The sequence below is a fragment of the Artemia franciscana genome, chromosome 2 (genome assembly GCF_032884065.1).
Source record: "Artemia franciscana chromosome 2, ASM3288406v1, whole genome shotgun sequence".
Classification (NCBI taxonomy): Eukaryota; Metazoa; Arthropoda; class Branchiopoda; order Anostraca; family Artemiidae; genus Artemia; species Artemia franciscana.
Window position 1 is genome coordinate 59,005,142 of NC_088864.1, and position 16,524 is coordinate 59,021,665.

Consider the following 16,524-nt stretch of genomic DNA (forward strand, 5'->3'; position numbering starts at 1 on the left):
TCTCGGAGGTCTTATTTCAAATTCTGACCAGATCTGTTGACATTGGGGGGAGCTGGAGGGAGAAACCAGAAATCTTGGAAAATGCTTATAAATGTTGTAGATACATGACTGACGTAACCAGACTGGATCTGCTCTCTTTGGGGGAGTTAGATGGTAGGGTTCAGTGCTTTGGCGAGTTTGAGCTTCTGGACGTGCTGGGACGATGAAAATTGGTAGACGTGTTAGGGAGCTGTACAAATTGACTCGATAAAGTCGTTTTCCCTGATTTGAACATCTGGGGGACTGAGGGGAGAGGAAAAATTTGAAAATTTTGGTATTTTTAGCTTGCAAGTGGGTGATTGGATCTTAATGAATTTTGATATCTAGAAGGACCTTGAGACTCAGAGCTCTTATTTTAAATCCCGACTGGCATTAAGCCTCTGATTTTTCTTCTAAAGCAATCTATTGATTCTTGGAATTTTGCTGGAGCTCATACCATATGAGCTCTTGGCTCTTCTGACCTTTCACAAGTGCCATATGAGCTGTTAGTTCTTGTTTTGAACAGTGTTTGTTTAAGTTTCTTTGTTATCTTAATGCTAGCCATCATATTTGGTAAGGTTTAGGGTATGGGGATAAGTTTTTTCATTGTATTCTATTGACAAATGTAACATAATGGAGAAACTAACAAAATATTAGCCAAATCTAAAGCTTCTTCGGATGACCTCATGTTTGTCTTTTGCTGGGTAACTGGGTAGAGAGCTTATTTTTGGCCCTTCTTTGTACACCTTCAATCAACTGTATATCACCTTTGTAAAAAGGACCAGCAAGGCAAGTTCCAAAGTCAAGTACAAGGTCTCAAAATTGCCTTGAATAGCTTCAAGAAGATTCCATCTGATTGGCTAGTAAGAATTCTTTTAAGAAGTCCTAGGCTAGAATTTGTTTTGGAAACAGTTTGTGCAGTGTTCATGGAACTTCAGAAGATTTTTTATAGTGACTCCCAGGTCACTGGTGCAAGTTTAGAGAGGAATGGGAGATGATGTCTGGTTATCATCCATACTGTATTGTTGTAGTGGATCATTGTGACCAAAATGAATGGTGATGCATTTTGATATGTTGAAAGAGAGAAGCGACCCATCTGCCCATGCCTGAATGTGGTCAAGGTCAGATTGTATTGATGATTTATCAGGTACATTAAATAGTTTTGAGTCATAAGCATAAAGGGTTAAGTGGTTGCTGACTTTGGTTATCTTATCATTTATATAAAGAAGAAACAATGTGGGTCCCTAAACTGTTCCCTGGTGAGCACCGCGTAGAACATTACAGGGCTGGGAATTGGTAAATTTGCTGTATGTTGTGAACAGCCATATAGCCTGAGATCTACCAGCCAGGAAGTCCAGTAGCCAGTCTACTAATTCACGGTGGATCCCTACTGCTACTAACAGAAAACGAAGCTGATTATGTGGGATATTGTTGAATGCTTTGGCTAGGTCTAAAAGAAATAAATCAACCAGAAGGTATACCTCCAGTAACTGGGTAACCTGTAAGTAAGTGTCTAGAATGTTAGTTTCTACAGGGAGAAAGCTGTTCTGCCTGTTGGAGATAATTTCATTAGTAACAAGGTGTTGAAAAAGTGCATCATTAACAATCCTCTCAAGGACATTTGCAACAGCAGACGTGAGGCTGATACTTCTATAAACTTCAGCTTTGGATCTGTCCCCCTTTTTAAAGATAGGTGGTATATAGGCTAGTTTCTATTGGGAGGTGACATACATATGATCAAAGTTATGCTGAAAAGGTATAGATAGAGCAGGGACAATTTCACAAGCAGCTTCTTTTAGCAGACAAGGATGAATGTTATCAGGACCAGCACTTTTGTTGATATCCAGGCTTTTGAGCTGTTTTTCACCATCAAAGCAGTAACTATAATGCAACCCATTTTCTTCTGGATGTTGTACTTTTTAAGTTGGGAATGGGAGCATTATCAGGTTCATTTCTGAAGACTGATGCAAATTGCTCATTCAGAAGATCAGCAATATTATAGGTGCCAATGACTTCGTTTCCATCACTTGTTGTTTAGCATTTTATGGATCTACTGCTGAAATTTATTTGATAATTTATCTAGTTGTGTTATGTGCTTGCTACATATCGAGAATTCAATGATACATGATAAGAATTTTTTAGGGCTCAACTTACTTTGGTAGGCGAGGCTTGTCTCAAAGTTATAGTACAGTTGTTTGGTGCTATTCCTTCATTCATTATGGGCTTTGACATATTTTTCATAATGGCCTCGCTTTTCCAATGGCGTTTCTTTAAGTTTCTTTGTTGTCTTATGCTAGCCGTCATGTATGGTAAGCTCTTAGGTACAGGGGTAATACTTTCTGTGTTCTGTTGCCTAGTTTCTATGAGTAGAGCCCAGAATTTCTCCCACTGCCTGTTGATCCCACCCCGGTGGGTCAACTCCCAGTTAATATGCCTTAATGTGACCCTAATCGTCTTGTAGTCTGTAAATATCATTTTTATTTTCATGTCCACTAATTCAATGGCGAGGTGGTCATTTTTGCTAATAGGTGGGAGATAACTTATCCTTCGGATCAGTTCACTCTTGCATACAAAGACTAGGTCAAGTAATGTTGGTTGCTGGTAGGGGGGAAAACGTATAGGTTGCTTGATTGCTTTGAAAGTAGCAAGATCATGAATACAATCAATAAAGGGACTGATGGCGGATGAACTACAAGTAACTGGGTTATACGGAAATCCTCCCACAAGAGATTATGAAAATTGAAGTCACCTCCTATAAAAAAATCATCTTCGGGATATCCTGTGGCTTTGTGGAACGTATTTGAGAGCGTATACTCGGTATCAATCAAGGTCAATACTACAGGCAGCACAGCTATATGAATGGGCTTGCTTGGACTCGTTTGCCTTTAGGTGGCAATATGGCTTGATTTGTTTATTATATATTTAAATTATTCTATTAAATAAAAGAAAAAATCCACAGAATAATGTGTCTCGTATTAAATTTCTCCATGATTGACCCTGTCTGGGATTTAAATGCTTTGTTCCAATTCTAAGATTCATGTTCAAAAATGAGCAGTATTTTTCAAGATTAGGCTGAACATTAATATGTGATTAGGCTTTACTTTTAATATGTAAAACAGTTAGTATAGTATATAACTAAAACACTATAGCTAATCATGTATGTATTAAGATAATTTGGACAAATGTGGAATTTTGATCTGATTTCTAGGTAATACAATAAAATATTATTAATAGTTTAGCTATTTAAGTTGTGATTGCTTCACTTTACAACCCCCCTACTTGTGATGGATAAATATACATCCCACTTATTATATTCCCATTTTATTTTACGAAGTTCTTTCCTTTTATGCTTGATCAGTATTTGCATTTTGCTAATAGCCTATATATAATAATCATGTATGCAATGGAATGCGTAAAGTGAGGTGGATGTCGTTAATGTTTTCCTAAAACATAGTTTTAATACTGGAAAACAAACCCCCAAAAGATATAAAATTACGTAAGAAGTTGTTTAAATCATTTCCTGTACTCGTCCTCTTAATGAGACTCCGAAATAACCTTTAACTTATTTCTCTTGTATTTTTGGTTTCTATTAAACAATTGTGTAAGTTTCTTTGTCTAGGGATTAAACACAGGGAATCATGTTTAGGTCGATTGCTTGTTATGGTTCTTATGATTGGAGTTGGAGGGGAAATGGGAAATCTTGGAAAACGCTTAGAGTGGAGAGATCGGGATGAAACGTGGTGGGAAGAATTAGCACAAGTCCTAGAAACGTGATCTTGACATAACCGGAATGGATCCACTCTTTGGGGGAGTTGAGGGGGAGGATGTTAATTCGGAAAATATTAGAAAAACTGAGGTATTTTTAACCTACGAACGGGTAATAAGATTTTAATGAAATTTGATATTTAGAAGGAACACGTGTCTTAGAGCTCTTATTTCAAGTTCCGACCGGATCCGGTGACACCAGGGGGAGTTGGGGGGTGAAGCCGGAAATCTCGGAAAACGATCTGGATGAAACCTGGTGGGAAGAATAAGCACATATCCTAGATATGTTATTGACATAACCAGACCTAATCCGCTCTCTTTGGGGAGGTTAGGGGGATGGTTATTTCGGAATATTTAGCAAAAATGAGGTATTTGAGTGAAAACTTGTAGGCTTGTCAGGGACCTGCGCAAATTGACTTGATTACAGTCTATATAAACTTGATATATAGAAAAATACCATGTCTCAGATTGCTCCAATTTCAATTCGGGACATAGGAGTGGAGGGGGAGGAACAAAAATCTTGAAAACTCCTAGAGTGGAGAGATTGAGATGATGTTGGATGGGAAGAATCAGACAAGTTCTTGATGCGTGATTGACATAACCAGACCAGATTCGCTCTCTTTGGGGGAGTTGAGAGGATTTCTAGTGCTTTGGCGAGTTCGAGAATAAGTTCAAGTTATAGATACGTGATTGACATGAGCGGACCGGATCCGAACTCTTTGGGGGAATTATAAAAAAAAAACAGCTTTATTAACTGAAAGTAAGGAGCGACATTAAAACTTAAAACGAACAGAAATTACTCCGTATATGAAAGGGGCTGTTCCCTCCTCAACGCCCCACTCTTTACGCTAAAGTTTGACTCTTTCTCTCAGTTCTACTTTCAAAACAATTAAAAAACTTTAGCCTAAACAGCGGGGCGTTGAGGAGGGAACAGCCCCTTTCATATACAGAGTAAGTTCTGTTAGTTTTAAGTTTTAATGTCGCTTCTTACTTCTAGTTAAAACAATTTTTTTATTTAATTTCTGGACGTTTTTGAATTGATGCATGTTTTGATTTTGGCTCTCTGCAGACGAATAATTAAAACGAAATTTACATATTCATTTTTTGGCTAAATGGCTTTCTCATAGTTTTGATCGATTGATTTTGAGAAAAAAAAAGGAGCGGGGAGGAGCTCTAGCTGCCCTTCAATTTTTTGGTTACTTAAAAAGACAACTAGAACTTTCAATTTTTTACGAATGATTTTATTAGTAAAAAATATACGTAACTTACGAATTAGTTTACGTAACGAACTTCTATATGCTTATGTTTTTATTACGTATATGAGGGGGTTCGCCCCCTTGTCAGCACCTCTCTTTACACTAAAGCTTAAATTGTGTCCCAGTTTCTTAAGAATGACCCCTGAATCACAAAGGTCGTAGAATAAATAGTTGAAATTAATAAAAAAATACTTAAGCGTAAAGAGCGAGGTAATAGGAGGAGGGTGAACCCCTCATATGCGCAATAATTTCTGTTCGTTTTAGTTAGAATGCTACTCCTTACTTTCGGCTGAAAAAACTTTTTCATATTTATTTTTTCATTTTTTTCTAAATAATGCTAGAAAATCCTGCCCCCACCTTCATGGGGATTTTGTTCCCCCATGACATCCCTCCATGGAAAGTTCTCCCCACATAACCCCTCCCCTCAACCCCCCCCCCACCAACCAAAAAATCCCCCTGAAACGTTTGTACATTTCCGAATAACCATTACTATATGTAAGCAGTGGTCAAAGTTTGTAAATTATAGCCCCTCCCACGGGGACTGGGGAGCAAGTCGTCCCCAAAGACATAGTTATAAGGTATTCGATTATGCTGAATAAGATGGCTATCTCAAAATTTTGATCCGGTGATTATGGGAAAAAATAAGCGTGGGAGGGAGCCTAGGCGCCTTCCAGTTTTTTGGTCACTTAAAAAGGGCACTAGAACTTTTCATTTCCGTCTTAATGAGCCCTCTTGCAAAATTTTAGGACCACTGGGTCGATACGATCACCCCTGGGAGAAAAAAAACAAAAAACAAAACAAACAAACAAATAAACACGCATCCGTGATCTGTCTTCTGTCAAAAAATACAAAATTCCACATTTTTGTAGATGGGAGCTTGAAACTTCTATAGTAGGGTTCTCTGATGCGCTGAATCTGGTGGTGTGATTTTCGTTAAGATTGTTTGACTTCAAAATCAGCATTAAAATACGATTCTTTTGGTGTAACTATTGGTATCAAAATTCCGTTTTTTAGAGTTTTGGTTACTATTTAGCTGGGTCGCTCCTTACTACAGTTCGTTACCACGAACTGTTTGATTGGAGGGATTTGTTGTGTTTTGATGAGTTCGGTGTTTCTTAACGTTTTAGGATGATGATATCGATAACTCTAGTTCTGAGTCTAATTTTAGGTTCCGACTTCGTCGCAAGTGCCATATGAGCTATTTGCTATTGTTTAGTTTTGGTTACTATTGGGCTGAGTCGCTGATTACTTGCAATTCAGTACTACGAACTATTTGAATATCAACAATATATGCACAGAAGGATTGAGGAGGGTAAGAAAGAAGAAGGATACTTTGAAATAGTTGTGATAAGATTTTTTGGAGATAGTATGTACTTTTTTATGAGTCAAATCCTCTTACCTCGGTAAAATTTCATTGCTTCCCTTTTAATGACCTGGGCTGCGTCCATTTAGCTAATATAATTGCTTAAAGATTCTCGGTGATTTCAGTGCTTCCAGTATCTCCGAATTTTTCCAACTGTTTCTGTCAATTTCAACAAAGGAAATCTGGGTTCTCTGAAATTGGTCAATTTGGCTCTTCGATAAGTTATGGTTACGAAAATTAAGGATAGCATTTCGTGTTGACGTTCTAGTATTTGTGAACAATGAGTGATTTTGCCCCTTTTATAGATGTGAAACATGTAAAAGGGATTTTGTTTTATAGGCCCCCTGGCACAGGGAAACACTGTTGGCTCTACAAATACGAAAACTGGTGAAGAATCATAAAACAGAAATGGTCAGTGGTCCTGAGATCCTCAGTAGGTATGTCGGCAGTGCAGAAGCCAAAATACGTCAACTGTTTGCTGAAGCTGAATGGGATCAGAAAGTGGTAAGTTTTTTTTTAACATTCTCTCTCTTAGGAAAGATTTGAGCCATGTGTACTGACTCGGATTTCCGCTGGCTGATGTAACAAAGAGATATCTGCGAGGGAAATCAGTTTAATCGGAAAGTCCTCTCTCTAGGTTCACTATTTTTGAAAGCATATATACAACTTCATGTACAAAATTAGGTTAGGTTAGGTTACTTTGTTATGTAAAATTTTTATGAATATGTTTGATTTATTTAAAAAAAGTAATCTTCCCACATGTGTTTTTTTTATGGGACTTGATATTTTACCAAGGCTATATAACGATCGCAATTTCTGTCCTTTGGTATGTCTGTCCTGGTTTTGCTAGTTCGGACACTTCTAGATAAGCTAGGAAGATGAAAGTTGGCAGGCGTATCAGGGACCGGACCAGATCAATTTAAAATAGTCGATCCCTGATTCGAACATCTGGGGGGGGGGAGTGGAGGGACGGTTAATTCGGAAAAATTGGAAAAAATAAGTTATTTTAACAGGTGATTGGATCTTTATGAAATTTGATATTTAGAAGGATCTTGTGTCTCAGAGCTCTTATTTCAATCCTGATTAGATCCGTTAACATTGGGAGGTGGAGTTAGAGGGTAAAGTCAGAAATCTTGGAAAACGTTTAGAGTGGAGAGATTGGGATAAAACTTGGTGAGAAGAATAAGCACAAGTCTTAGATACGTCATTGATATAACAAAACGGATCCGCTTTTTACTGAGGGAGTTGGGAGGAGGGTTAATTCGGAAAAAAAGAAAAAATGAGGCATTTTTTTTTACTTACGAACGAGTGATCGGATCTTAATAAAATTTGACGTTTAGAAGCACCTTGTAAATCAGAGTCTAATCTAAAGTTAGACTAATTAAAGAGTCTAATTTAGTCTAAATCCCGACTGGGTCCGGTGACATTGGGGGAGTCGGAGGGGAATCCGGAAATGTTGGAGACGCTTAGTGGAGAGATCGGGATGCAACTTGGTGGGAAGAATAAGTACAAGTCCTAGATACATGATTGACATGATCAGACCGGATCCGCTCTCTTTGGGAAAGTTGGGGGGCCAAATTCGGCAATTCGAAAAAAAGAAAAATGAGGTATTTTAACTTTGGAACGAGTGATTGTTTATTAATGAAATTTGAAATTTAGAAGGACCTCGTGTCTCAGAGCTCTAATTTTAAATCCCAACCGGGTCCGGTGACATTGGGGGGAGTTGGGGGGCGGAAATCTCGGAAAACGCTTAGAGTGGAGGGATCGGGACGAAACTTGGTGGGAAGAATAAACAGAAGTTTTATACATGATTGACATAACCGGACCGGATCCTCTCTCTTTGGTGGGGGGAGGGATTTCCAGTGCTTTGGTGAGTTCGATGCTTCTGGGCATGCTAGGGTGATCAAAATTGGTAGGCATGTCAGGGACATGCTAAATTAACTTGACAACTGTCGTTATCCTGATTCGACCATCTGGGGGGGCTTGAGGGAGGGGAATTTATGAAAATTGAGGTATATTTAGCTTACCAATGGGTGATCAGATCTTAATGAATCTTGATATATAGAAAGTTCCCCTGTCGCGGATGTTTTGTTTTCAATTCGGTTGGGATCCGGGTACATTGTGGGTTGGAGGAGGGAAACGGAAATATTGTAAAGTGCTTAGAGTGGAGAGATTGGGATTGAACTTAAAAGTGTTTGTGTGACACCCCCTCCCTGCGAACAAAAATGATTGATATGTCCCTGTACAACAGCTTTCCCAATTACCTTATAACTTGTTTTTACGATAAACTTGTGCTTTCTAGATAAACCTAAATGATGCTTATCAAACAGTTCGTGGTAACGAACTGTAGTAAGGAGCGACCCGGCTCGATAGTAACCAAACTCTAAAAAATGGAATTTTGATGCCAATAGTTACATCAAAAGAATTGCATTTAATGCTGATCTTAAATATATAAATTTAAGCAAGATTAGTCTTACCCGTCAAAAGTTACGAGCCTAAGAAAATTTGCATCATTTTAGAAAATAGGGGGAAATACCCCCTAAAAGTCATACGATCTTAACGAAAATCACACCATCAGATTCAGCATATCAGAGAACCTTATTGTAGAAGTTTCAAGCCCTTATCGACAAAAATGTGGAATTTCGCATTTTTTGCCAGAAGGCAAATCACGAATGCGTGTTTTATTTGTTTATTTTGTTTTTTTCCCCAGGGGTGATCGTATCGACTCAGTGGTCCTAGAATGTCGCGAAAGGGCTCATTCTAACGGAAATTAAAAGTTATAGTGCCCTTTATAAGTGACCAAAAAAATTGGAGGGCACTCAGGCCCCCTCCCCCGCTCATTTTTTCCCCAAAGTCACCGGATCAAAATTCTGAGATAGCCATTTTATTCACCATAGTCGAAAAACCTAATAACTATGTCTTTGGGGACGACTTACTCCCCCGCAATCCCCTTGGGAGGGGATGCAAGCTACAAACTTTGACCTGTGTTTACATATAGTAATGGTTACTGGGAAGTGTACAGATGGTTTCAGGGGGTTACGTTGGAGGATCTTTCCATGGGGGAAGAGACTTTCAATGGAGGGGGCGCAGGATTTTCTAGTAATATTTAAAAAAACAATGAAAAAATAAATATGAAAAGTTTTTTCTACTGAAAGTGAGGAGCAGCATTAATACTTAAAACGAACAGAAATTATTACGCATATGAGGCGTTTACCTCCTCGTAATACCTCGCTGTTTACGCCAAATTATTTTTAGTAATTTCAACTATTTATTCTACGGCCTTTGTGATTCAGGGGTCATTCTTAAGGAATTGGGACAAAACTTAAGCTTTAGTGTAAAGAGCGAGGTATCGACGAGAGGTGAGCCCCCTCATTTACGCAATAAAACATACGAATATAGAAGTTCATTACGTAAGTTAATTCGTAAGTTACGTATATTTTTTACCTATGAAAACGTTAGTAAAAAATTAAAAGTTATAGTTGCCTTTTTATGTAATCAAAAAATTGGAGGGCAACTAGGCCTCCTCTCTCGCTCCTTTTTTCTCAAAATCTTCCAATTATAACTGAAAAACCCATTTAGCCCCAAAAAATTAATATGGAAATTTCGTTTTAATTATTTATGCGCGGAGAGCCAAGATAAAAAATGCATTAATTTAAAAACGTCCAGAAATTAAACAAAAAAAACAAGTTTTTTTTAAATGAAAGTAAGGAGCGACATTAAAACTTAAAACGAACAGAAATTACTCCGTATATGAAAGGGGCTTTTCGTCCTCAACGCCTCGCTCTTTACGCTAAAGTTTTTTAAATTTTTAAGAAGTCGAGTTAAGAGAAAGAGTCAAACTTTAGCGTAAAGAGCGAGACGTAGAGGACGAAAAGCCCTTTTCATATACGGAGTAATTTCTGTTCGTTTTAAGTTTTAATGTCGCTCCTTACTTTCATTAAAAAAAATTTTTTTTTGTTTAATGTAATTTACGTCGGACTGTGACTATAGATACTTGATGTGTCCACCGAAATTTTTTGCATTTTGGCTTTGCGTCCGATGTCTACTTTGTCTTGGGCTTTATGACACGTGTATTGCCCAGATAAAAAATCTTTTTCATAACTTGTTATTTTAATTCGTTCTAGGAGCTTGCTTCCATTTCTAAAAACTTCAATGCGGTTGAACTTGCCGCTCTAGTTCAGGCAGCTTTATCAAGGACATTGTTTCGTTCTATAAAAATATCGACCAAAGCAGAAGAAGATGAAGTCGAAACTTTTCCTGATATAGACAACGTCTCCTTAACAAGCGACGACTTCTTTGACGCTCTTGAACCAGACGAAGTGGAAGTTGACCAGTAAGTTTTTTTTTTGGTCTCATAAAGGTTGCTTTATCGAAAAGTTTCGATTAAAGCGTAGGATACCTCTTATGGAGAAACTTCATTCTTTAACATCGGACGTTTTTTTTTGGACAATTCTTGAGATGAAAAACATATCCCCGGACTGGAATCAAGGAAGATTGAATAGAAGGGAAAAGAAAAGCTGTGAAAAAAAGGGAAGGAAGAAGGGTATAAAAGTCAAACAAAGGCTTGTAGATTAAATATTAATATAATAATAATTTATTTATGCCTGGTTTACATGCAAAATATGTACACAGAGGAATATGAAAAGAAAACTGATAGCTTTTTTTTGCATATAACTAAAAAAACACTCACAAAACATGACCCATAAATAATAACATACTTCATAATATAACTCATAAAACAGCACCTATAAACGCTTAGAGTAGAGAAATCGGGATGAAACTTGGTGGGTAGAATAAGCAAATGTCGTAGACACGTAACTGACGTAACAGTACTGGATAGCCCCAAAAAATTAATATGCAAATTTTGTTTTAATTATTATGTGCGGAGAGCCAAGATCAAATTATGCATTAATTCAAAAACATCCAGAAATAAAAAAAAAAACAAAAAAACAAGTTTTTTTTAAATGAAAGTAAGGAGCGACATTAAAACTTAAAACGAACAGAAATTACTCCGTATATGAAAGGGGCTTTTCGTCCTCAACGCCTCGCTCTTTACGCTGAAGTTTTTTAAATTTTTAAGAAGTCGAGTTAAGAGAAAGAGTCAACTTTAGCATAAAGAGCGGAATTCTAGTGATTAAGGCAAGGAATGGTAAATTCTCTTTCATTGATCTCTGGTTGTTTTTTTTATTCAGTGTCTTTTCTCCTCTGACAGAGTTCACGTTAGAAAGTTAGGTCTTATAAATTAAATAAACTTTTGCCACAAAAATACAAATTAGTGAGCTGGGAAAACGAGTTGATAAATGACTAATGCCATAATAATTGTAGAAAAACTGTAGGCCTACCGTAGAAAAATTGTAAAAATCGAAAACTGTAGGGTAAAGTTGTTTGCCTATTTTTAATCTGCTATTAACTGTAATCAACGTCATACGTGATTACAGGTCACCTTTAGGGAAGAGGGATCAACAGAGATAATTTCTCCCAAGGGGAGGGATTAATTAAACCTAAAAAAGTGCTTTTTAATGAACAATTAAACCTAAAAAAGTTTTTTTTAATGCACAATATTTTGAACTATCTAAGTTTGTCATTATCGCTGGAAAAGAGTTCCACCGCGTGTATGGGTATGATTACTATTACTACTAGTTCCAACAGATCATAGCAGCACCAAGCCACCAGATGTGTGGTTAATCTTCATTTTGCTGGAGTAAATACAACATAAGAGATTTGAATTGTTTCATGTAGTTTATTTAATTTCTGTGGAATTCAGCTATTTTTTATTTCGGCCTCCCGCGAAATCCCCACCCCCATAAAAAGATCTGGATAACACGCCAAGGCTTTTATAAGTTAAGTGTCATAGTTTTTTATGGCACTTGGTATTAACCAAGTGACATATAGCAATCGCAAATTCTGTCGGTCTGTCTGTCGGTCCCGGTTTTGCTACTTTAGGCACTTCCAAGTAAGCTAGGACGATGAAATTTGGCAAGGGTATCAGGGACCGGACCAGATTAAATTAGAAATAGTCGTTTTCCCGATTTGACCATCTGGGGGGGAGTGGGGGGGCGGTTAATTCGGAATAAATAGAAAAAATGAAGTATTTTTAACTTATGATCGGGTGATGGGATCTTAATGAAATTTGAAGTTTGGAATGATATTTTGTCTCAGAGCTCTTATTTTAAATCCAGACCGGATATGATGACATTGGGGGTGTTGGAGGGGGAAATCTGGGAAAAACACTCGGAGTGGAGGAATCGGGATGAAGCTTGTTGGATAGAATAAACAAATGTCCTTGATACGTGATTGACAGAATCGTACTGGATTCGGTCTCTTTGGGGGATTTGGGGGGAGGGGTTCAGTGATTAGGCGAGTTTGGTGCTTCTGGACGTGCTAGGACGAAGAAAATTGGCAGGCGTGTCAGGGTGCTGCACAATTTGACTTGATAAAGCTGTTTTCCCTGATTCGACCTTCTGGGGGGCTAAAGGGAGAGGAAAAAGTAGGTATTAATAACTTACGAGTGGGTGATCGGATCTTAATGAATTTTGATATTTGGAAGGACATCGTGACTCAGAGCTCTTATTTTAAATCCTGACCGGCATTAAGCCTCTTATTTTCCTTTTTAAATCAATCTGTTGATTCATACAATTTTGTTAGAGCTCATACCATATGATCTCTTGGCTCTTAGCTCTTCTCGCCTCGTCACAAGTGCCATTTGAGCTCTTAGCTCTTGTTTCTTTTTGGTTCTTTCTTAGAATAATCTCTTAGAATAATTAAATTGAGGGAGTAAAGTACCTGACAATAATAACTTGCAATGTTTATGACAAGAATATTCTGGAGGGTAGTTGTGTTTTAACGCCACCGCGGTTTTACGCCACTATATGTGTTCCGCCACCTTTTAGGTTAGGTTAAATTTGGTTATAAATATCTGAAATGGGTTAAAAACCTAACTTATGCTAACCTAAAGTCACTTAACTTAACTAAACTTAGTCTAAACCTAATATTCGACCCTTTCGTTCGACCTAACTAATCCTCTTGATGATACAAGATTTCCTGGGTGGTGGATAACCGCGGTGGCGTTAAAACACCCAATTCATTCTGGAGAGGTTAAACAAATTTTTAGTAATATCTAAATTTAAGGTGCCAGGTGAGGCAGATGAAACGCCTGGCTCTGCCGCAAAAACAAGTAGAGAGAAGAACAATAACAATACACTTCAATAATGCCCACAACCGCAATTTTAAAGAGATATATTAGTAAACTCTCCAGTAGGGAATCACCCAAAACAGTACTTTACAAGCCTAACTACCTGTCAGTTCTTCAATCCATTTTAAGGAGAAACCCCTCACATGTGCAAAAAGTCTATTGATCCTTTTTTGGATGAGTTAAGTAAAGGTAAACAAACCCCTGGGCTTTTTGTTCCAACTTTCTCTTCTTCAGGTTCAAAATCCATGCCTGCGAATTTTGTTTCCAAAGATGCTCTACAAAAACAGCACAATTTATCTCACACCTCGAGATGATGGGGGGGGGGATTTTTAATAGATCTGTCTGTGCAGGTGCGATTCTATGCCTTCATTGTCAAAAAGATCGAATGGGTACTTAAAATTTTCACACTACCTTATATATATATATATATATATATATATATACATATACATATATACATATACATATTTCTATATGCAGAAATATGTATATATACATATACATATATATATATATACATATACATATACATATATATATTTCCATATGTATGGATTATACGTTTTTATTATGTGTTTTTACATTGGGGTTTCTTAAAACCGCATGTAGTTTTAAATATAAGTATCCCATCCAAGGGATCAATGTGAGTCAAATATATGGATCCACATTGGTTAGATTATAAATTTTACGTTTCATAAAAATTTAAACTATGTTGTAAATTACTATTTACTATTTTTTAATTTTAAATTAACTAGATTATAAATGCTCATGCAAACTAACAATAATAATAATAATAATAATAATAATTGTCACGAAAAGTCCATTGTCCAGCAACTGAAAAGGCATGAAAACTTATCAACTAGCGAATTTTAAGTATTTAATCGGTTTATTATAATATCTGGATTTCAATGTGGCAACATTTTTTGGGCTTTCTCTTTGATACAATGAAGCATATTCAAAAGATTTCAAAATGAAGGTTAAAACACCATGAAGGACTTAACAGGCAAACTTGTTTTACTGGAATTAAATAAAACAGAAATTTTAAGTAATTTTGACTAATTACGGCAAAAAATTCATAATAGAAAATTAAACTATTTCTCCAAAATTCAAAGCTGAGGAAAAAGATTTAAAATCAAACTGGTCATGTGTGACTAACATTGTAAAAGAAAGTCCAAACATTGATCAAAAGAGGATAGTATAACCTGCGATTATGAAGATGCTAGATGTTTTTTTTTTCTTGGGGGGGGGGCAGGGGGAAAAAACTAGAAGAATTAGATAAATATTAAAATGAAAACTGAGACATGAGTATGTAAGACTGGCATTGATAACAAAGCATTATAAGTTTGCAAATGCTCTATAATAAAATGTCACAACATTAAACCAAGAACTTAACTAATATAGATATAATTATAAAGAAGGCGACTGTCTCTTTTTAGGGAGTGGGTTAAAAAAGGAACAAGATAAAGCAAAAATAGAAACTTGGATAAGAATGAAGAATAAAGATAGATTAGTCACTAGTTTAAGTGGGGAAGGGGGCAGTGCGGTTTTCCTTGTGGATGTCAAAAAAGTCAAAATGTACATTTAGCCTACCATTTCTCAATTTTTCCGGGGTGGAATATTGAGGCTAATTTTTGGGTGGAGGGGAGGACGATCCTTGTGTTCTTGCACGCGGTATATAATGACAAAATAAGAATATTAAGGAATAAAGTACCTGATACTAAAATGAGTTCAAACCTTGAATAAATTAATGGGCTAATAAATCAATGATTGTGAAGTGGAGTAATGCTCTTCATTTTTGTGAGATGGGGGGGGGGGATAAAACAGACAAAACGAAAAAAAAATGAACAGAGATTAAACTAAAGGCTGAAAACTAAAGGCTTATGGTTCCCCCCCCCCAAATTACAGGATATAAGGAAATACCTATGTTTTAATAGTGTGTGGTCAAATGAGTGGTTCGTTTCGGTGACGGGATCCAATAATTATTGGATAATAAAAAGATAACGAGATATGTTAATTTGGGAATGGCACACAAAGAAAGGTTTCTAAAGAGGACATGGGTGGAGTGTGAATGCTGGAATACATTTGAACGTGTATGATTTCCTTATTGTCATTTTACATATGCTGTTGAAATATTTATTTATCTTTGAAGAGTATTGATTGTTCGATCATTTTGTTTGTTGTCACGGCGCTATGTTTTTTTTGGCAATAAATATATATCTGTCTATTTTTACAGCCTGGGGCAAATATCCAGCATTTTTTTGGGGGTAAGAGGGGTCCATATCTGGATAGTCAAGGGGCATGGGGTATATAATAATTGTTTGTCCACATAATTGGGGAGGCAACTGCCCCCCTCCCCTTTTTGCCTCTCCCTATGCGACGCCCCTGGTAAAAGCCCAATAATTAAAGTATTATAAAATGATAAAAACAAATATTTTATCAACTAGGGGGGCAATTTATCTGCTAGGCATCCATAGGAAAAATCAATTTTGAAAAACTTAAGTTTTTAACTATTTCGGTGAGCGAGAAAAGAGCATGTAACGCTTTTAGTAAAAAGAAAAAATTTCTGAATTTATTGAGAACCCAATCAAATAGGATAAAACAGACTGAACTAATCGATAGAACTTGATTTCTTGTGGGGTTGGGGTGTAAATTGAGCTTTCCTATAAATGTTACATAAAGTCTTCTGAATTAACACAGTCGACTTTTCAATCGTAGTTTCATCTCCCTCCCTAAGATTATTTCAAAGGATCCAACAGAAAATTTAAGATTGTGGTCTAAAATTGCCTTTTATTCCCCCATACCATACTCGCTGGAAAAATACCCTTAACTCTCCCTCCTAAGGTCCAACCCTAAGCGCGCCTGTCATATCTTCTTCGAAGTTTTTCGTTGTTGTGGCATCAATACCTAAAATAGTTTCGTTTTTCAACTTC

At 36.8% G+C, this 16,524-nt stretch overlaps 1 protein-coding gene across 2 annotated transcripts in view; it reads left to right on the top strand.

Annotated features, from left to right (window-relative positions):
• The window catches only part of LOC136043851 (uncharacterized), a 29,898-nt gene that overhangs the window by 4,992 nt on the left and 8,382 nt on the right, over nt 1-16,524 (top strand). For both annotated transcript variants that reach the window (XM_065728800.1, XM_065728799.1), the window contains exons 2-3: nt 6,742-6,906; nt 10,527-10,735. In XM_065728800.1, coding sequence (XP_065584872.1) covers nt 6,811-6,906; nt 10,527-10,735 — 305 coding nt within the window. In that variant the 5' untranslated portion in view covers nt 6,742-6,810. The remainder of the gene's footprint in view (nt 1-6,741; nt 6,907-10,526; nt 10,736-16,524) is intronic.